This window comes from Sciurus carolinensis, chromosome 15, assembly GCF_902686445.1.
Source record: "Sciurus carolinensis chromosome 15, mSciCar1.2, whole genome shotgun sequence".
Classification (NCBI taxonomy): Eukaryota; Metazoa; Chordata; class Mammalia; order Rodentia; family Sciuridae; genus Sciurus; species Sciurus carolinensis.
Window position 1 is genome coordinate 487,917 of NC_062227.1, and position 22,516 is coordinate 510,432.

Here is a 22,516-nt window from a genome sequence, read left to right on the forward strand (position 1 = left end):
CTTCCTGAAGAGCAGCCGCGTCAGACGTCTGAATCGTGCCCTGTCCTGTCGCTTGCAGGAGCTCTGCCAGTGCCGGCCTGGCGAGGGGAACTGCTCGTGCTGTAAGGAGTGCATGCTGTGCCTCGGGGCCCTCTGGGACGAGTGCTGCGACTGTGTGGGTGAGTGTCACCGCGGACCGCGGGCCACGGGTCCTGCTCAGGAGCCTGGAGGGGCTGGGCGCAGCGCTGCAGGACCCCGGGTGCGTCCCCAGCCCCGGCGGAAAGGGGCGGGGCAGCAGGAGCGTGCTGTGTGTTTGCGCCAGGTGGCCGCAGGCGGCGAGCAGGGGGGCACGAGCAGGGGAGCACGAGCAGGGGAGCACGGCGTCTCCAGGACGCTCGTGTTGCACGGTGCAGACATTTACGTGTCCTCTTCATAGGAAAAGCTGGGGAGGAAATGTAAAGTGCATGTCCTTGGGAGGCAGAGGAGAGGCTCCAAGATGTGGTATTCTTGCTTTTCATTTGAAATCTTCTGTGCTGTGGAGTTTTTAAAAGATCTTTTTAGATGTTGATGAACCTTTATTCATTCCTTTGTTCTTTCGCGATGCTGAGAATTGAACCCGGGCTCCTCCACCGAGCCGCGGCCCAGCCCTGTTGAACTTTTCATAAGCAGCACTGTTTTGTTACTAGGAACTGTTCTATGAGAAGCAGCTGGAACGTTCCCCAAGGTGTGCTAAGTGACAAGTGCACCTGTGTTGGGGAGTGCTGTCCTTGGTGTTGAGGAGGAGACCCTAAGGCTCCTCTGGCATCCTTGTCCTGGCCGACCCCCTTCTCGTGCCCCTCAGGTGGCCGCGAGCACCCTTGCTCTCAGCGCTGGGCCTGCGGTCCTGCAAGCACAGCCTGCATAGCGAGGAAGCACGTGCCCTGTTGCACGCTGACTCATTTTGTCACAGCAAGAGCCCTGCGGGCCTCAGAGGCAGGAGGACCCCAGCAGTCCCGTCCGCCTCCCTGCAGGCCTCGGTCCTGTGCCCCACCTTCCGCCTCAGCTCACGCTCCCGTGGTCCTGAGTGAGCTCTTTTTCTGCCCTCGGTACTCTTATCTTAGGGACTATCGGTCGGTCTCCTGTCGCATGGCGAGGATTCCACTGTCTTGTCTTCCCAGTAGCTTCCCAGTAACCCCAGTAACCCAGGGTTCATGTCTGAATCCACCTGGAAACGCACCCACCTGGGGGTGGAGCCGTGGGCCCTCAGCACGGCGTGGAGAGCGTCTTGTCGAGGGCCCTTGGGGCTGTGGCCGCAGCCCCGTCCCTGGCCCAGCACCATGCGCGTGCTTCCTGCGGGTGCAGGTGGTGTGGGCGTCACTGTTCCCACGGCTCTGTGGCGAGTCCTGAGCGCAGCGCACACAGTCCTCTGTCCCCTCGTGCTGTTCTTGGTCTCTCGGCAGCTGGCATGGTGGGCGTCTGCCCAGAGAGGGCTCCGTGCTCCATGACCCCAGTGAACTCTGAGCCCACGGGGCGCTCCACACTTCTGATGGCCGTGACCATTTCATGTCCCCTGGATGAAAGCAGCTTCGGATTGTTTCAGAGCACTAAATATAAATAATGTGTACAATAAAGTAGAAGAGGAAGTAGCATCAACCCTTCTACACGGACACACCCGAACGCAGGTGGAGCCACAGTGCACACGTGTCCTCACACACGGCCAAAACCTGTGTTGACTGTGTCACCCATGTGTGTGTGAGTGAGTGTGAGTGTTAACCAACGCACCATGGTCACAGTCCATCCATCTGCTGCTTCTAGGAGAGTCATGCCTTGTTTTTTCTAAGAAGCACTGCAGGTAGGGTCTCTCCTGTGGACCAGGGTACACCACAGACGCTCCAGGTGTCTCTCCCGCTGCACAGGGTACAGTGCAGACGCTCCAGGTGTCTCTCCCGCTGCACAGGGTACAGTGCAGACGCTCCAGGTGTCTCTCCCGCTGCCCAGGGTACAGTGCAGGCGCTCCAGGTGTCTCTCCCGCTGCCCAGGGTACAGTGCAGACGCTCCAGGTGTCTCTCCCGCTGCACAGGGTACAGTGCAGGCGCTCCAGGTGTCTCTCCCGCTGCCCAGGGTACAGTGCAGACGCTCCAGGTGTCTCTCCCGCAGCCCAGGGTACAGTGCAGACGCTCCAGGTGTCTCTCCCGCGGACCAGGGTACAGTGCAGACGCTCCAGGTGTCTCTCCCGCTGCACAGGGTACAGTGCAGACGCTCCAGGTGTCTCTCCCGCTGCACAGGGTACAGTGCAGGCGCTCCAGGTGTCTCTCCCGCTGCACAGGGTACAGTGCAGGCGCTCCAGGTGTCTCTCCCGCAGACCAGGGTACAGTGCAGGCGCTCCAGGTGTCTCTCCCGCTGCACAGGGTACAGTGCAGACGCTCCAGGTGTCTCTCCCGCTGCACAGGGTACAGTGCAGACGCTCCAGGTGTCTCTCCCGCTGCACAGGGTACAGTGCAGACGCTCCAGGTGTCTCTCCCGCAGACCAGGGTACAGTGCAGGCGCTCCAGGTGTCTCTCCCGCTGCACAGGGTACAGTGCAGACGCTCCAGGTGTCTCTCCCGCTGCACAGGGTACAGTGCAGGCGCTCCAGGTGTCTCTCCCGCTGCACAGGGTACAGTGCAGGCGCTCCAGGTGTCTCTCCCGCTGCACAGGGTACAGTGCAGGCGCTCCAGGTGTCTCTCCCGCTGCACAGGGTACACCACAGACGCTCCAGGTGTCTCTCCCGCTGCACAGGGTACAGTGCAGACGCTCCAGGTGTCTCTCCCGCGGACCAGGGTACAGTGCAGACGCTCCAGGTGTCTCTCCCGCTGCACAGGGTACAGTGCAGACGCTCCAGGTGTCTCTCCCGCTGCACAGGGTACAGTGCAGACGCTCCAGGTGTCTCTCCCGCGGACCAGGGTACAGTGCAGACGCTCCAGGTGTCTCTCCCGCTGCACAGGGTACAGTGCAGACGCTCCAGGTGTCTCTCCCGCAGCCCAGGGTACAGTGCAGGCGCTCCAGGTGTCTCTCCCGCTGCACAGGGTACAGTGTAGACGCTCCAGGTGTCTCTCCCGCTGCACAGGGTACAGTGCAGACGCTCCAGGTGTCTCTCCCGCGGACCAGGGTACAGTGCAGACGCTCCAGGTGTCTCTCCCGCGGTCCAGGGTAGAATGCAGACGCTCCAGGTGTCTCTCCCACTGCACAGGGTAGAACGCAGACGCTCCAGGTGTTTCTGCCGCAGCCCTCCTGGCCACAGCCCTGCCTGCTGTCCTTGCGGGAGCCTTTCCATGCACTCCCTGTGGGGCACAGCCTCCTCCTGCCTGTCCCTGTGTTCCTTCCCACCCAGGCGTGAGCTCCTTCCCCTCTTCTGGGTTCTCCTGAAGACAGGGTTAACTCGAGGGTCTGGCCTCACCCGCCTGTCCAGCATCTGCCTCTCCTGCAGTTTCGGAACCCCAGGTCTCGCCCGCCTTGCTGCTGTGCTGCTGGGGTGGAGGTGCCTCGTTCAGGGTTCTGCTCTCTAGCTGAACACACAGACAAGTCCAGTGAACTGCTGGGTGCTCCTCCTCTGCCGCAGCGGCCATGGATGGTGGCCAGCCTGTTCACCTGCTCCTGTCCCTCCTCATCCTTTTTGGTTTTCTGCGGTATTATGAGGTCCGTCATTTCACAGTACCACCCAAATACTTTAGTCGTGTTTCTCAGACAAAGACCGACTTCTCTTATGACGTCCAGTTAGCAGCCTCCTTTAGTCTTCTCACACCCATCCTGCCCACACTCGGATTCCTCTGGCGGACTGAAGGTCTTCTCTCGTCGTTTTACCCATATCAAGAAGCAGAGCCCACTTGCTGTATGGGTGGTCGAGGCTCCTTATGTTTGTTTTCTAGACTGTTCCCGCCCGCCTCTTCTTTTTGAAGAAGCCCGTCAGTTTTGATGGAAAGGAGACCTCGCTCTGGATGTGGTGGTGGCTTCCTGTGGCCACTCTGTCCAAGAGGCTGGATGTAAATTAGATCCAGGCTCGCTTGTGGGGAGGCACAGAGTGCACCTCAGCAGGCAGGCCACACCCGATGTCCTGCGTCTGCTGATGCCCAAACTGGTCCCTGGGTTTGGACAGGGAGCATGCCACTCTTGGTGGCAAGTGGTGGTCAGCGCCGGGTGAAGCCGCCGTCCTTGGAGTTGTGAAGCAGCGGCCTTCTCTCTCTTTCGCCACTTCTGCAGTTGTTACCAGCCGGGACTCTGCTGGGTGGAGCTTCTCTACCCAGCACGGCCCATTGCTCACCTGAAATACAGGATGGATTAGCAAATGCAAGATACTCCGTTCTTTTTTTTTTTTTTTTTTTTTTTTTTTGGGTGCTGGGGATCGAACCCAGCCTTGTGCTTACAAGGCAAGCACTCTACCGACTGAGCTATCTCCCCAGGCCCCCGTTCTTTCTCTTCACCCCTTTGCAGAGTATTGACTCTGTGCCTGCAGATTCCTTTAAGGCTCAGTAGGTTTCGTTTCCTTTTCGCTTGCCTGTTTGCTTTTGTGATGAAATCATGGGTCTTTAAGATATATGTTAGTGTTTTATTCAGTTGCTGTCTTTTTTTTCCTCCTTCTTCAAATTATCTCATCCCTGGCTAGTAGGGGCCTTTCAGATCCTCCCAAAGGCCCCGAGCTCTTCTGGTGTGGTCTCTGTTTCTGTCAGCCTCAGACTCCCAGACTCGGCCCACGAGCCTTACATCTGGGATTTCTCCAGGAGCCTTGGTTCCCTGAAGGGAAGATGGCGGTTAGAGACTTCGTCCAGACGTGGCGGTGTTGTGGCTGTGCCGGGGCCTCTCCAGGCCTTTCCAGTGGGCTGGCACAGGACGGGACGGCCTGCTTTGAGTTCACACTGATTCAATTTTAAAATTAAACGGTTTTATTTCTTTGATTTTATATTTATAACTTCTTGTAATCTGAAATTTTTGGTTCCTACTTATACGTTTCAGTTCATTTATATCTTTTCTGTGTGAAGGAATTTATTTAAAGAGTTATTTTGATCGTTTAACAATATATGCTTTTATGATCATAAATCAATGAGATGATTAAATAAAATTTGAGGTTGCTGATTCTCGAATATTTGCTGAAGATGCAAACTCAGTTCTGTTCCCAGACCACCTAGAACCATCTCCTGAGCAGCTGTGTGAGCAGCTTGATGTAAAGTAAGGTCTGTCATGTTCATTTGTTTTCAGTCTCAGGGTCGTTTCCTTCTGGTTTAGTTCTGTGTTTGGGGTGTCTGTGTGTGCGTGCGTGTGTGCGCACAGACACCAGAGATTGAGCCCAGGGCTGCTTAGCCACCGAGCCACCTCCCCAGCCCGTTTTCACTCTTGGAGACAGCATCTGAGTTGCTGAGGCTGACCTTGAACTTGCGATCCTCCTGCCTCGGCCTCTGGTGTTGGGATCACAGGTGTGACCACCAAGGCCAGCTGCTCTTATGTTGTGAGGATGTAAAACATTGACACAGGACAGACAACGTCCACAGCAGGGCCGGATGGGGCTCGTGGCCGTCTCGGTCTCCTTGCTCTGCTTCCTGCCTCATCCGTATTCCTCGTTCAAGCAAGGACACTTGGAGGGTGGACCACAGGGTGGCCAAGCCTGGGCTGATGAGGACAGCTGGACCTGGGGCCTGGGTTTGAAAGTCCACGAGGTTCGCAGTTGTCACACAGGGTGCTCACCTGCGTGGCCTTGCGCCCTGCCTCCTCTCACCTTTCAGACTTCCCTGTGTGCTCACTCAGCACGCACAGCCTCGGGTCGCTCCAGTCTGCGCCTTGCAGGAGTGACTGGGCGGCACCTGTGTAGCTGTGCTGCTGCAGGAGTGACCCTGGGCGGCACCTGTGTAGCTGTGCTGCTGCAGGGGTGACCCTGGGCGGCACCTGTGTAGCTGTGCTGCTGCAGGAGTGACCCTGGGCGGCACCTGTGTAGCTGTGCTGCTGCAGGGGTGACCCTGGGCGGCACCTGTGTAGCTGTGCTGCTGCAGGAGTGACCCTAGGCGGCACCTGTGTAGCTGTGCTGCTGCAGGAGTGACCCTGGGCGGCACCTGTGTAGCTGTGCTGCTGCAGGAGTGACTGGGTGGCACCTGTGTAGCTGTGCTGCTGCAGGAGTGACCCTGGGTGGCACCTGTGTAGCTGTGCTGCTGCAGGAGTGACTGGGTGGCACCTGTGTAGCTGTGCTGCTGCAGGAGTGACCCTGGGCGGCACCTGTGTAGCTGTGCTGCTGCAGGGGTGACCCTGGGTGGCACCTGTGTAGCTGTGCTGCTGCAGGAGTGACTGGGTGGCACCTGTGTAGCTGTGCTGCTGCAGGGGTGACCCTGGGCGGCACCTGTGTAGCTGTGCTGCTGCAGGAGTGACCCTGGTGGCACCTGTGTAGCTGTGCTGCTGCAGGAGTGACTGGGTGGCACCTGTGTAGCTGTGCTGCTGCAGGGGTGACCCTGGGCGGCACCTGTGTAGCTGTGCTGCTGCAGGAGTGACCCTGGTGGCACCTGTGTAGCTGTGCTGCTGCAGGAGTGACTGGGTGGCACCTGTGTAGCTGTGCTGCTGCAGGAGTGACTGGGTGGCACCTGTGTAGCTGTGCTGCTGCAGGAGTGACCCTGGCGGCACCTGTGTAGCTGTGCTGCTGCAGGGGTGACCCTGGGTGGCACCTGTGTAGCTGTGCTGCTGCAGGGGTGACCCTGGGCGGCACCTGTGTAGCTGTGCTGCTGCAGGAGTGACCCTGGGTGGCACCTGTGTAGCTGTGCTGCTGCAGGAGTGACTGGGTGGCACCTGTGTAGCTGTGCTGCTGCAGGGGTGACCCTGGTGGCACCTGTGTAGCTGTGCTGCTGCAGGAGTGACCCTGGCGGCACCTGTGTAGCTGTGCTGCTGCAGGAGTGACCCTGGCGGCACCTGTGTAGCTGTGCTGCTGTCCAGACTCTGCTCCCGAGGGCTGTGTCCGTTATGCCTTCCCCAGGGTGCTGTGACGGCAGGGACTCGCTCAGCATCGCTCCAGAGCTGCACGCTGCGCTGAGCTGGGCTTAGTGGTGAGCGCTCGCCTCGCACCCGTGGGGCACCGGGTTCCATCCACAGCACCACGCCCAGATCAGTTAATTACAGACTTCCTTAAAAGAGAAAAGCAGTTACCCCGCTGAACTCCGTTGCTGTTGGTAACGGGCTTCTGGGCATTTGTTAATCTGATGGGAAGAAATGGTGCGATTTTAGTTTTCCTGTGTCTTACTACTAGTGAGGTGGAGTGTCCGTTCATGTTTAAGGACTATATTTCTTTGAATTGTTTATTCTTATATATTATCCACTTTTCTACTGTCTTTTTTCTTCTTCAAGGAGTTTTGAAATCTACATAGTGAGGCTATAACTGCAACACCTGTGTTATGAGTATGTTTTCATTGATCATTTGTATTTTGACTTTCTTTGCTATTTTTCATCCAGAAAGTTTTATTTTTATGTAGCTAATTTCGTCTCCCTCTAGACTTGGAGCTGTGCTGGCCCCCAGTCCCGTGGGATGCTGTGTGCTTCTTTGTTTGCATATAGCTTTTGGATGTGTTCATCCTGGGCTTTTGTTTTCTGTTTGTTTTGTCCTGGGGATTGAACCCAGGGGTGCTCTACCACTAAGCCACTGTTCACTTACGGATTTAAAATCCGTGTCTTTCAGTTATTGCCAGTTATGACTATCATTTGCAAAACCAGTTTAGCAGTTACATTTATAATTAGTGTTTAAATTACTGTGTAGGGAAAGAATACAAAACAGCAACAGAATCTCAGGGAAGTGATCAGGAAGAGAAGAGCGGGCTCCAGGGCAGCCTCCGATTAGAGAAGAGCTCTCCAACCACGGGGCGGACCACAGGGTGCTGGCAGGTGCTTCTGCTGCGTCCCGAGCGAACTCAGACCTCTCAGACCAGAAGTTGGCCCCGTTCATGGTGAAAAGGGCAACTAAGGAGCTCCAGAAGTTTCAAAGGGTTCTTTCCCGAGCAGGACAGCACATCTGGAGGTCAGTCACAGTCCCTGTACTTGGAAGGCCACGGCAGGAAGTGAGGTCAGAGTCGCATGCCCGCGTCTCCCGTGATGCTTCCTTGGGAAGTGACCCGGTCAGAGAGTCGGACGCACACTTCACAAAAGGAGGCTCGCCTGGGAGGGTCCCTCGAAGAGGGGTTACCAGACTCGGCAGTGGCCATGCAGCAGGACGAGGTGTGGCCGCGGCTCCACCCCCAGCGGGCGAGGTTGCACCCGTCACTCCGGGTCTGGGACCGCTCCCCCTCCCGGGAGTCAGACGGCCACTCACTTCTGTCCCGTCCAGTGGTTGAGGCTTGGGTGTGAGAGTTTGTGAAGAGCACGATTTATGCACAAGTGTGTACATCCTTCTCGGCTCTTGCAGTGTTTCTTAAACCAAAAAAGTGTGAAAAACAAACGAGAAGCCTTTCTCCTCTCTGGATTTAATGGATGGGAAGGAAAAATGGAAGGAAGAAAGATTTAGCTTTTGAAAGCTAAACGTAGCCCAGAGGGTTCTGTCCCAGTTACTCTTGCCACTGACCGCCTCCCCCAGCACGCTGCCGAGCACGCTGCCCTGGGCGCGGGACTGCTCAGCTCACAGCAGCCTCCGCCCAGCCCGTGGCGAGGAGGGACCCTCTCTGCACAGGCTGAGCCTGGGCCAGCTCAGTCCTCGCCTTCATGGCAAGAGCCCTGGAAGGAGGTTTTCTCAAAGTCCCTCCGTCCATGTTCTCCTTTTAAAACTATTTTTTTTGGGGCTGGGGAGATAGCTCAGCTGGTAGAGTGCTTGCCTTGCAAGCATGAGGCCCTGGGTTCCATCCCCAGCACCCCAAAAAAAACAAACAAACTATTTTTTTCAACAATTCATTTTGAAATAATTCCAGGCATAGAGATTTTGCTAGAAGGGTAGAAAGCCTCCTGTGTTCCGAACCCTCACCAGATTCTCGGGTCTTAACACTTTGTGATCACATTGGCTCGTTGCTCAGTGTCCCCCCACACACTCACACACACACTCTCACCACCCACACTCACACACACTCACACACACACACTCTCTCTCACACACACTCACACACTCTCTCACACACACTCGCATACACACACACACTCACCACACACTCACACAGTCACACACTCACACACTTACACACACACTCACACACACACTCTCTCACCACACACACTCACATACACACACTCACATACACACTCACACACACACTTTCACACACACATACACTCACACTCGCATACACACACACACACACACTCTCTCTCTCTCTCTCACACTTTCGCTCGTCTGTGGGTCTTTAGAAAGCAGTTCACACCTGAGGCCCCATCACCACTTCCAGCAACACGGACCTCTCCACAATCCATGTCCTCCACATCAGGCCGCTTCCCACACCCACAGACTGCCCGCCCCGGCAGGCCCTGTGCTCCCGTCTGTGAGTGCCTCAGTGTCAGACCTCCAAGTCCTTCCATCCGAGACGTCCTTGTCTGTGCCTGGCAGCTTTGGGGTGCAGACCTCACCCCTGCCCACCTGACACAGCCCGTGACCTTGCTTCAGTCACACCTCCTGGGCAACCCGTCACTGTCACTGCCTGTGCCAGGTGACACAGCATCCACCTGTCCCATCTGTGACGTCACCTCCATCTCCTGACCACCATGAACCCCTCCGCAGCCAGTTGGCACTTGGCAGGGTCTTCCAGACTCCATCGGCACATGCCGTCCCTCCCGCCCCCAGCCTTGGCACCCGCTGGCTTCTCTCATCAGAGCGGACGTGCCTGTGGGGGTCCGGATGGTGGCGGTCTGTCTCCTCTGTTCCACCTGCATCTCTTCAGTGGCTCAGAGGGTTCCTTGCCCTCCCTCATTTATTCACTTAGTTTTAACACGCGCACTCCTTGGATCCTGTTTGTTCACGAGGTGACAACCCACAGATATCCTTCTTTCAAGATCTAAGCAGTGTGGTGGCACACGCCAGTCATCCCAGCCACTGGGGAGGCTGAGGCAGGAGAAAGGAGGATGCCAAGTCTGGCCAGCCTCAGCAACTTAGCAAGGCCCCGTCGAAAAATAAAAAGGGCTGGGGATGTGTCTCCCTGGTGGAGCACCCCTGGGCTGTTCCCAGTACCAAAAAAAACGTCATCTGAGTCCACGGGACCCCCTCCGATGGCCTCCTGTGGGTTTTTCACAGACCCTGTTGCTCACTGAGCTCCTCCTTTGTCACAGAACAGGGTTCCCGGTTCAGGCCGTGCTGTGCTGAGGGCCTGGACTCTCCCCCTCCAGGGGCTCTGGTTCCTGGGGTAGAGGGAGCCTCCACAGGAGCCGGCGGGAGAGCATCCACAGGGCCGGCTGACCACGGGGCAGCAGCCACCCTGCGGCCACCTCAGTGAGGACAGCAAACTCTCCCCCAGGCATGTGCAACCCTCGCAACTACAGCGACACGCCCCCCACCTCCAAGAGCACCGTGGAGGACCTGCACGAGCCCATCCCCTCGCTCTTCCGCGCGCTCACCGAGGGTGACACCCAGCTGCACTGGAACGTCGTCTCCTTCCCCGTGGCCGAGGAGCTCTCTCACCACGAGAACCTGGTCTCCTTCCTGGAGACCGTGAATCCGCCGCACCAGCAGAACGTGTCCCTGCCCAGCAATAACGTCCATGCACCTTACTCCGGTGACAAAGGTAACCGCCAGGGGACTGCCCTCCCAGCCTCTGGGTCTCCCGGGCCCTGCGACACCTGCATGAATCTGGGTAGTCGTGAGTAAATTCCAGACTCCAGAAACCCCCAGGAGCAAGCCGGCAGTGCAGCGCAGAGCTCCCCGCTGCTGGCCAGGGCGCTCACGCTGGTGTCCACTTGCGGCAGGCCCCACCGCTAACTCCCCAGGCGCCAGCGCTGCCCACGCAGCAGGGCATTGCTCACCCCGCGCCCCCAAAGCCAGGGTTCCATCATAGCATTGGCGCTGTGGCTGCACCTCCCCTAGGAGCACGCGTGTGGACACCTCGCCCCGGTTCACTCGCTCCAGCCGGCCCTCTGCACTTCTGCTCCCAAGGGAGTGGAAACCGGAGGAGCACACTGGCGCGTCAGTGGGGTCACCGAGGGCAAGGAGTTGAGTCTAAAGAGCTGGTAGGTTTCTGAAGCGCAACAGGTTCCAGCTCTGCCACAGAAGGGACACAGTGCCCCGCTGCGGTGATTCCCACCCCTCACCTACTGCTGTCCTGTCCTCCGGCACAACCTGCCCCGACAGAGCAGAGGGACTCTGGACGTGGATAGCAAAAGCAAAGTGACTTTTGTCAAATAACAGATTCCATAAAATGTTGATTTTAATCTTTCTTAAATATTCAATAATTCTTATTTTCTCTTAGGTTAAAGTACTTTATGCAACAAATTCTGGGTTTCAGAAAACATCAGAAATATGTGGAAGATGATAATAAGATGTTTTGCTGCCCTTCTTCCCATGGTTAAAATGTAAATAACCAGGGCTGTAAATAATAACTCACAGATTTTGCTCAGAGACTACTTAGTTCCTGGAGCTGGCCTGGGCAGTGTCCTCTGAGCTCCCTGGAGTCAGCACCCCGTGTGGCTGCAGCTCTCTCCTTAGTGTGCAGGGCTGCCTGGGCCCCTGGCCCCTCAGGTCCTCTGATTAGTCCGGCTCCCCAGTGGCCATCCCCTGCAGTGTTTCTTACTTTATTCAAGTTCTCATCATAACCTGAGAATAGTATTTTTTCAGCCTTCTTTTGGCTGCAGAGTTCTCTCTTCACAGGAAATCATACCAAGTGATGGACTTAGGAGAGGTTTGTTGTGGAGCTGAGGGTTGACCCCGGGACCTTTCCTGCTTCCAGACAGGCACTGTACCCTGGGCTGGGTCCCAGCCCGCTTTCTTTTTTTATATTGAGACAGGGTCTCATAATTTGCCCCTGTGACTTCAAACTGTACTCCTCCTGCCTGGCCTCCTGGTTCGCTGGGATTACAGGCACGCCCCACTGCATCCAGCAGCAAGTAGCTTTTCAGCCCAGTAATCTACCCTTCAGATTAAAGTCTAAACTGTGGTGGAAGAGACGAGGACACCCTTTGCTTTGTTCAGCTGTGGTGGGAGAATTCTCAGCCCGATTGGCAGAGATCTTTTCTCCTGTACCTCATTTATGTCCCGTGCGGGCCAGCGATAAGGGACAGACAACTAACTGTCAGTCCTGCTCAGCTGGTGGAAAGCACCCGGCTGTGAGCGCTCGCTCTGAAATCCCGCCTCTCTCTTCCAGAGCACATGTGCACAGTGGTGTACTTTGACGACTGCATGTCCATACATCAGTGTAAGATCTCCTGTGAGTCCATGGGGGCGTCCAAGTACCGCTGGTTCCACAACGCCTGCTGCGAGTGCATCGGTCCAGAGTGCATCGACTACGGCAGCAAAACCGTCAAGTGCATGAACTGCATGTTTTAAGGAGGCGCAGGAGGGGGAGACCCAAGCACTCGAGTCGGAAGGAAAGGCGCGCTGGGGCTCAGCGAGTCCATGGCTGGATCCGGGGCGGGCTGGGAAGGAGGCGCGTGCGCGCAGGGTGGGTGCCGGACGCCCCCGCGCTCCTCCTCTCCGCCGGCCCTGGCCTCTCCTTCCCATGGTGCACAGCACTGGTGGTCGGAGGAGCAGGCACCGGAGTCCTTGGGAGACCTGGGTCCTCAGCCTGCGCGGCTTCCTCCTAGTGCTCACAGGACCCGCTGCCCGGAGCCGGGCTCCCGTGGCACCTGGACCCAGCGCCATCCTGCGGCGCGCCCCTCTTCACCGTGCCTTGAGTCTGCTTCAGGAGCAGAGGGGTGTTCAGATCGCCCCGGAAACGCGGAGATCCCGGGCTTCCGCCGGCCGCAGAGAGCAAGCGCCCGCTGCATTGTCCGCACGGGACGATGCGCTGAGCAAGGCTCTCGTTCGCCCGCGCCCGGGGCGCACCCTGAGGCTGCACCCAGCACGCTCTGCAGGCAAGTGTGGTGTCTCGGGCGCCAGCCAGCGTGCAGGGAAGTGGCCTGTCCCTGGGGCAGGTGGGTAGCCGAGAGCCAGGCCACACTGGAGGTGACAGCCTCAGCCCAGGCGGGAGCATCCACGAGGTGGACAGGAGGGCTCTCGGTGCTGGGAATGCGAGAAGCACTAAACCTGGCGGCCGGTGCCCCTGTCCTTCACAGTCCCTTTCTGTCTGGCTCTCTTGTTCTCATCCCGTGAGCGTCAGATTGTGGGAGGTTAAAATTCTGGAATGTTTTAAGATCTCTTCAAGACTCCGTTCACTCCAGATGCACTACAGGATCGTTTCCAGTGCAGCTTTTGTCTGTTTCAGTAGAGAGAAGCCTGCATACGCTGCCCTTCAGGCATGAATCTGAAACCAGCCTTATCACACAAACTCCTGGTTTTACAGAACTTCTCATTTCTCTAGTAAATATTTGAATCACAAGTAACTGTAGGAATACCTCTGTATGTCTTCCTATGTTAACGTACACACAGAAAACGCTGTTGGATAGTTTGTATTAGTCATTATCTGAACAGTAGTTACGGGCTTATTTGTGACATTGTGATTACAATAAAGTTCACAGCTGGATGACGTTTCTGCTCTGAGATCACTGTCACCCAGGCTGCGGGGACCTGGGCTTCAGCCTCTGAGGAGGCTGAGCTTGGGCTCTGGGGCATCATGGGGAGACCTCAGCTCCTTGTGCATGGAAGCGCCTCTGGCCCTCCCTCTGGCCCTCCCTCTGTCTACCTTCCCTCGTCCTCCTCCACCCTCCCTCCACCTTCCCTCCACCTTCCCTCGTCCTCCTCCACCCTCCCTCCACCTTCCCTCCACCTTCCCTCGTCCTCCTCCACCCTCCCTCCACCTTCCCTCGTCCTCCCTCCACCAGCACCTCAAGGCCAAGGCCCAGGCAGTGGGAAGGAGCCTGGCTGCCTCGTTTTACCTTTGCTACTTTCCGTTGTGCTTCTGGGTTTGTTCTCAACACGTGGTATTTTCTTAACGATGACAGGCAGTTGAAGTGCATTGATCACCATTTTTTAGTTTTCCATTATGAACTTGTAAAATGCTGTGCCTTTTCCACCCCATACATTTTTCAGTAGATGATTTATTGAACCCCCTCCTCCCCCTCCAGTGACCCCGGCGGGACCCCCCTCCTCCCCTGCAGTGACCCCGGCGGGACCCCCTCCTCCCCTGCAGTGACCCCGGCGGGGCCCCCTCCTCCCCTGCAGTGACCCCAAAGCATGCGGAGGCGCTGTGCGTCCTCCCTCCTGCCACGCCACACTGGCCAGCAGGGCTTCACCACCAGCCATGTGCAGGTCATGACCCTGCCAGCGCAGCTCCCAGCAAGTCACAAGGCCTTGCACTCCTCTGCCTCAGGGCTGGCGGTACCTGGTAGGACGCCAGCAAAGGGCAGGCAACCTGCCTTCTGTCTTCCAGGAGCCAGAAGGTGCTGGGCCTCCATGGCCTGCCTGGGCTCACAGGGAGGAGGTGTCCGGCTGCACCTGCCTCTTCCTGGAGGTTTCTGTGCAGGAATACCAGCAGCCCCGCCCTCGCTGTCCACAGCCCCCGAGACCTGGCGCCAGGACTCTGTGAATCCCAAGATGAGTGATGGAGGCTTTCTGCTAGCCGGCACCTGAGGGGTCAGGACCTGCTGCCGCCCTGGGACTGGAAGCACCCTGTGAGGTCACACGTGTACCTGGCTCTCACACATAGGAACACGCCTTGCTCAGTGAGGCCAGTGCATCTTCTCCAACATCAGAGTGTGCTCCTTGCTTTCTCTTCATCCATCTATGGCCAGGCACCATGGCACACATCCTAGTGACTCTGGAGGCTGAGGCAGGAGGATGGCAAGTTAGAGGCCAGACTCTGTCGCAAAATAAAATTAAAAGGCTGGGGGTGCGACTTAGAGGTAGAGCATCCCTGGCTCAATCCCCAGTACCAAAAAAATAAATGCATATTAAATATCAGTCTGTGCCTCACTATGTCCCATCCTTAAATTCTTTGTGGTGTTGTCCAGGACCCACATGCCTGAGTCAAGGTGCATCCTGAGAGAGAGACCCTGTCCTAGCGAGAACACCCTGTGGTGGATTCATACCAGGAGCTCTGGCTGGGTTCATAATTTGAGAGCGGTTGTTAGGGTGAACACCGCCAAGCCACTGTCCTCTCTGCACACAGCCAGCCAGCTCCCTTCTGGGTCCCCCACACACCCGTGCCACGATGCCACCAGGGCCCTGTCTCCAGGACACCAGCACCCTGAAGTTTGGACTCAGCCACCAGAATCACGAACCCACCAAACATCTTCATAAGGTGCCCGGCCGCAGGTGTTTTGTTACAGCAACGCAGCTGGACTAATGCAGGACCTGCCCCTTCCGCTTACCCCTGCCCTGAACACATCCCAGGACCCTCCGGGTCTCACGTGGAGGCACAAGCTCTCACAGATGGGCAGATGATGGCAGATCTTTGCACCCGCTTAAAACAGTGCTTCTTGTCCTCAGAGAAGTCCCAACTCCCTGCCCCAGGCCTCCGAGTGAGTTCCCATGGTCTGTGTTCTTCCCATCCTGCAGGCCCCCTGAGGGCTCCAGCTGCACTCCTGCTGAGCTGCTGTGTCAGCTGGGGTGCCTCTCCCTCCACAGCGGCCCCCACCTCCCTGGCCGGCTTGCAGGGCTGGTGGCCCCTCAGCAGCATCTAAACTGCAGAGGCCCTGGGGGGAGGCAGCCAGGTGCCGGGAGGCAGAGCCTCTCTCACCTTCAGCGCTGTGGCCCAGGGGCCTCCATGCTGCCCGCCCTGGGGCCTGGGAGGCCAGGGGCTGCCTCAGCCCTCGGCAAGCTGTGCTCATGGTCGGTGTGAAGACACTGGGTGTCCTCGAGGGCAATTTTTGTTTTCAGAAAAGACTTTCAAACGCATGTTTGTTTTAAAAAATAGTGTTCAATTTCCTTATTTACAAAGTCATAAACCTCATCCTTGCACAGTTTGTAAGAACAGTTTGCAAAATATTTCTATCCAGCAGCCTGACAATCTGACAGTGGTTTTCACTGGGCCCTGGTTTGGGGCTGGCTGTGTTCTCAAGTAACTCCCAAGTTCAGTGTGAAGGTGACCCTGTCGAAGCCCTCAGGCTGCACGTGCACCTCGGAAGACCAACTCAAACGCAGGTAAAATCAACTCTGACTCCGTTTCTCCACTGCAGTTTAAATCTGAGTCACGAGTCTGCACTCTAATAATCCAAATCCTCTGCAGCGTTCAAATGTGCCCACCGGTTTTTGCTGTTAGTTTGGGTACTGCAGGTTGAACCCAAGGGTGCTTTTACCGCTGAGCTCCACCCCCAGTCCTTTATATTTCATCTGGGGACAGCACCTCACGAAGCTGAACTTGTGATCCTCCTGCCTCAGCCAAGCGGCTGGGATGACAGGCATGACGGCGCCCTGCACACAACGCCTTTCAAATGACCCATTCAGAACTGGGTCGCAGCAGACGGCTCTGCCGGGCTGGCGGCCACACGTGGGCATGATGAACACGCGAGGATCCGCCACAGCATCGTTCATCAAAATATTGGGCCTAAGTGTCCAACAGGGGGAGTCGATCAAACTAGTGGACATTCTTAAAAAGAATACGTGCAAAAAAAAAAAAAGGAATGCAAGTGGCCCCTGTCCATATGGATTTTGCATCTGAGGATTCGACCAGCTGCAAATCTGAATATTTCAAGGTACTGCACTGAATGCATAAAGACTCACTTCTTTGTCATTGTTCCCTGAACAATGCAGTATGATAACTACTTACATGACATTTGCGTGGTACTAGGTGTCGTGAGACAGCTAGAGGTGATTTAGGACAACGTGTTCAGCCGCCATGCTCTCCGTCCACCACCCACTTCGTTCTGTTAGGGTCCCGTTTCCGACTAATCCCCGGAGAGTCAAAGTGAACACACAGTAATGCAAATCACACGACGAGGTTTTATTAAAGCAAGCTCGAGCCTGGACCTCAACCAGCCCCTCAGACCAATACGATGGCTGCGGGGGGGAAGCGGCCCCGAGTGGCGGGAAAGCGCTCTATTTAAGAGCTTTTTCAGCATTCGTACACAAGGACCTGGACATGATTGGTTAACATTCAGAGAGCTAAATATTTGTCCTCCTTTGGTTTGCTCCCTCCACTTTATTTGAATCTTATTGGGTCCCGCCAAAACTGAACGGTCCTGGAGGGAGCAGGGAGGAGGGAAGGAGTGAATTATGAGGGAGAGGGGTCAGGGCTGGGTCCCCCTGTCCTTGATAGATGGGATCTCCGGACAGCTGCACATTCCTCAGATAGATCTCTCTGAGCAGCCTTGATAAGCCCGGGGCCCAGCACATCCCATGTGACCTGTATTGGTCCTCGAAGGCGCCGCTGCGGCTGCTGGATCCTCGGTGCTCGCACGCCCATTTCCTGGGGGCCCAGTTCACGAAATAGCTTGTTTATACGAGAGGGCTGCACGGATGGCACCCCATTCTCAACATTCCCCCCTTTAGTTGTCATAATGAGGAATCATACTCATTGGGGCGTCCTGCATAGCCATCCTCTGGGGTCGGTACTCTCTCGTATTGTTGCCTTAGCACCATCAGTTGGACCGTGCTTACACGGTCCTTAACAAAAGCCATCAACTTATTCAAAATGTAGGGACCAAAGGTTAGGAGCATGAGTAAAATAATAAGCGGCCCCAGCAAGGTAGAAATTAAAGTGGTCAACCAAGGAGAGGAGTTAAACCATGACTGAAACCAGCCCTGCTGTGCTTCCCGTTCCTTCTTTCTGTTTGCTAGTCCTTCTCTGACTTTTGCCATATTATCCTTGATTATCCCAGAGTGATCTATATAAAAGCAACATTCTTCTCCTAGGGCAACACATAAGCCTCCTTGTTGTAAAAATATCAGGTCCAAACCTCTTCTGTTTTGCAAGACCACTTCAGCTAGGGAAGTTAAAGATTGTTCTAAATGAGAGATTGAATCTTCCAAACGCTCCATGTCTGCATCTATCGCTGCTCTTAGATTGGAGTAATGTTGGTTCTGAGTGACTGAGGATGCTACTCCAGTTCCTAACCCTCCCAAGCTAGCCCCGAGCAGCAGACTAAGAGTTAGAGAGGTAATAGGTTCCCGTTTGTGTCGAATGGGGTTCTGTTTCATGCCCCATCCTTGTTCAATCATAGTAATAAAACTCTGGTGCTCATGGTAAATCAGCCGCGGAACCAATCTGACTAGGACACAGTAATCCTTTGCCTGTTTTAACACACTCCAGTGGACGCAGGGGGTGAGTCCAGAGGAGCAAGCCCACCAGGTATCGTTGTGGGGGATTATAAAAGAGTTTTCTGCCTCAGGTTGGATTTTCCATGTCGAGTGACAGAGGGACCGGCTGGCATAGGGCACTGCTCCTAAACAGAGCCCTTGCCCTGACACCTGCTCTAGGGTTAGGGACTGTGTAGATCGCCAGCGGCAATCCTGGAGCTTGGTGGAGATAGTAACATGCGCTTGCACTGCTACTCCCTCATAATAGGGGGGGACAGTGTCATAGCAGAGCCAGCAGGACCTGGTCAAATTAGGGTAGGTGGCATTGAGCACCAAGAAGGACCAAGACAAAAGGCTCAGAAGGGGATGAGCTTCCGTTTGAATTGGATCCACAATCGACTGTTCATGGGATTGTTTAGTCCTTAAGTAGGGGACACTTAAGGAGTGGGTGGTTGGTTGTGGGGTATTTGGGAAGCTAGTAACTGATTTAATAATTTTTGGACCTCGGGTAGGGGGGATGACCAGAATTCTTTGGGCTGGAGGGCGTAAAATTTTGTTAGGCCCTAATTGCTGGGTGAAAAGCTTTATAATCATCCGAACAGTGAACACCACCCCTAAATCAGGTCCCTCAGCATAGAGGCGTAACCCCCATGATCGGGTTCTTATCCACTGTCTGTCCCGCTTTCCCTTATCGGTGAAGGTGATGGAGAGGGGGTTACAACTATTGTTACATGAAACTTTTTTACCTCGCTTGACTTCAATTAAGTCACGAGAGGCTTTTATCCAATAAGCCTGCCCTGTAGTTTCACATCCCCATTTAGCACAGTAATAAGATTCTTCCCCCCCACATTCTTTCTGGTGAGAATAACCAGGACACACATAGAAGGGGAGACGCTGAAGTTCCTCCCTCCCGCGGGTATAAGCACAGTTAAATTTTCTTGTTCTCCCACTAACTGTATCTGTAAGGGCCCGCTTACTCAGGTGTAATTCTTCATTAACACTAATAGTACCTGTTCCCACCGAAAAAGCCCCATTTGCTAAGGTACAAAGGTCTACTTGCAGTTCAGGCCACCATGTCCACAAAGGGTGGTATTCAGTCACAGTCAGGCTGGGAACTCTTGCCGCCGGGTTGGTTACTTCCCAGCTGATTTCATAAAGCTGATGTGTGCTGAGGTTGGTGGCTCCAAAAACTGGAGCTACAGCTGTGGTTGTGGCCAGGGCAAAAGAACAAAGCAAGAGCAAGAACATAGTCACAGTCTGTGGCCGCAAAGCTTGATCTTCAGTGGGTTGTCCTTAGACCTGTCCACTCTCCACGTAGAGTTGTCTAGGGCAGGAAGCACGATGTCGGAAAGGAGTTCAGTCGGCTTGACGTGGGTGTGATGAATCCAGGAGGCGATGCCGTCGACTTTGAGGGCGGTGGGTGTAGTCAAAATGACCATGTAGGGGCCCTTCCACCGTGGTTCCAGGTTACTCTGTCGGTGTCGCTTCACTAGGACCCAATCACCCGGGTGGAAGTTGTGAGGAACGGGAGGCGGGCCTGCCTCATACAGGCTTTTGAGCTTAGGCCAGACTTCTCTGTGGGCCCTCTGCAGGGCCTGGAGGGAAGATAAAAGTTCAGAATCATCCACAGTTTCTTCTTTTAACAGCCGCTCAGTCAGATCAGGGAGTATTGGAGGCGGGGTCCCAAACATGATTTCATAAGGGGTGAGTCCCATCTTATAGGGAGAATTACACACCCGATATAGGGCATAGGGAAGGAGAGCCACCCAGTTACCGCCAGTCTCCAGGGTTAATTTGGTTAAGGTCTCTTTTAAAGTTCTGTTCATTCTCTCTACCTGTCCTGAGCTTTGGGGTCGATAAGCACAATGCAGTTTCCAATTTGCCCCAAGTACTGAAGCCAGCCCCTGACTTACCTGTGAAGTAAACGCTGGCCCCTTGTCCAACCCTATCATTATGGGAAATCCATACCTTGGCAGGAGGTCTTCTAAAATCTTTTTAGCCACTATTTGCACTGTTTCTCGCTTGGTGGGAAACGCTTCGACCCATCCTGAAAAAGTATCTACAAAGACTAATAGATATTTATACCCATACCTTCCAGGTTTTACTTCAGTGAAATCAACTTCCCAATATGCCCCTGGCCTATCCCCCCTTAATCTATTTCCTGATTCCCACTTACTATATCCTGCATTTGTTAATTTACAAAGCCTGCAACTTTTGACGATCTGTTCTATCTTATTTTGCACACCTTTAATTCTAATTCCTGCTTGCAGCATCAAGTCCTGTAATTTTCTTGTCCCCATGTGGGTGGTCTGGTGGAGCCTGCGCAACACTTTCTGTCCCATCAGCTCTGGAAGTATTATCTGGTTTTCAGAGTCTTTCCACCATCCATCTAAGCATTGGGCTAGTGGCTGCTGGCGGAATCCATGATAAGTCCTCTTTCGTGTAAGCTGGATCTTTTGGAAGGGTTCGTGGGCCAGAATCTGGGAGTTGAGCAACCGTGATCAAGTCTCTCTGGAGGGCTATTTCTCGTGCCATCTTATCTTTGACCCTGATGTAAAAAGCTGCTCCCATCCGTGAACCACACTGCATCTGCATCGAGCAGCGGATGATCTTGCAGGTCTTCTCTAAGCCCATGAACCTGGGCTAGGACTTCTGAGCAGTCATGTACGGGTGTGTCCAGGTCAGGGTCAGGTAGCAGCGTAGCAGGATTGGGGGTGCCCAAGTCCTCATGTAGAGCTTCGTCAAACAAGGTGGGAGAATTTTTGAATCCCTGCGGCAATCTTGTCCAGGTTAGTTGTCCATTGATACCCTTATCAATGTCTGTCCATTCAAAGGCAAATAGCTCTTGGCTCTTTGGAGCTAGAGGCAGGCTGAAAAAGGCATCTTTTAAATCCAGCACCCTATACCATTGTCTGTAAGGAGGACGCGCACTCAGAAGTGTATACGGATTAGGCACAGTAGGGTGTATGTCCCCCACCCTTTTGTTTACCTCTCTTAGGTCCTGTACTGGGCGGTACTCGTCTGAGTTGGGCTTCCGTACTGGAAGCAGGGGGGTGTTCCATGCCAACCAGCAAGGTTGTAGTACCCCTTGGCTCAGCAGTCGCCTGATGTGGGGGGTTATTCCTGTTCGAGCCTCCCTGGTCATGGGGTATTGTTTAACCCTAAAGGGTTTAGCTCCTGGTTTTGTTTCTATATAGAGGTCGGGCCGGTGTTTAGCTAACCCAATTCCCCCAGTCTCTGCCCAAGCATCTGGGAACTGCTGTACCCAGTCTTCAATGTTTTTATCGGGATTGCGGCTGCTGGTGTAGCCGATATTCATCCACCAAAGTAAGAGTTAGCATAGGTAACAATTTTTTTTTGTCCATCTGTTACCTGGGCGCCTTCGGGGTGAAAATGAATTTGGGCCCTGATTTTGGTTAATAAATCTCTTCCCAACAAGGGATAGGGGCTGTCGGGTATGACTAAGACCGAGTGGGACACTTTTCCCGTTCCCAAGTCTATTGTTCTTTTGGTTGTCCAAGGGCACTTTTTAATCCCTGTAGCCCCTTGCACCTATGAGGTGCTTGTTGAAATCTTTCCTTGAGGGTCAGTCAAAGCTGAATATTGAGCTCCTGTATCCACCAAAAATTGCACTGGAGTCTCCTCCACTTTCAGAGTTACCCTAGGTTCAGGGAGGGGTTCCGAACCCCATCGCCCCTAATTGTGCATTTCATCTTGGGTGACCACGACCGATGGTCTCCTAGTCGTCCATTTACCGTCTCTGGATCTATGGTTTCTTTTTTAGGGCATTCTCTAGCCCAGTGACCTTCCTCCTTACAGTAGGCACACTGATTCTGACCCAGATCATGTGCCCTGGAGTTCCCAGGTGGTGGTCCATTGCCCGGGAGTCTGTTTCTTTCTTTCTCTGTCCTTCCGCCCTGCACTGCTACTGCTAATGCTTTGGTTATTTCCCTAGCAGCCCTAAGCTGCTTTTCCTCTGGTGCATCTCTGTTATTGAATACCCGCTGGGCTATTCTCATTAAGTCTTGAATACTTTTCCCTTTTAAGTCCTCTATTCTCTGTAACTTACGCCTTATATTCGGTGCTGCCTGATTAACAAAGCTCATTACTATTGATGCCTGATTCTCGGGTGACTCTGGATTCATAGGAGCGTACTGTCTAAATGCCTCCATTAATCTTTCTAAATAAGCTGAGGGTGATTCCTGCCTTTCTTGCATGACTGAATACACCTTGGCCAAATTAGTGGGCTTACGAGCTGCTGCCCGGAGAACCCCCCATTAGAGTCTGGCGATAAACCCGGAGCCTCTCCCTACCTTCAGCCGTATTGTAGTTC

The 22,516-nt window shown here is 54.8% G+C and overlaps 1 protein-coding gene across 1 annotated transcript in view; it reads left to right on the plus strand.

Moving 5' to 3' along the window:
* Twsg1 (twisted gastrulation BMP signaling modulator 1) overlaps positions 1–13,531 on the plus strand; it is a 36,996-nt gene extending 23,465 nt beyond the window's left edge. Inside the window, exons 3-5 of the mRNA XM_047526958.1 lie at positions 59–158; positions 10,376–10,642; positions 12,215–13,531. Coding sequence (XP_047382914.1) covers positions 59–158; positions 10,376–10,642; positions 12,215–12,396 — 549 coding nt within the window. The 3' untranslated portion in view covers positions 12,397–13,531. The remainder of the gene's footprint in view (positions 1–58; positions 159–10,375; positions 10,643–12,214) is intronic.
* The last annotated feature ends 8,985 nt before the right edge of the window (positions 13,532–22,516 follow it).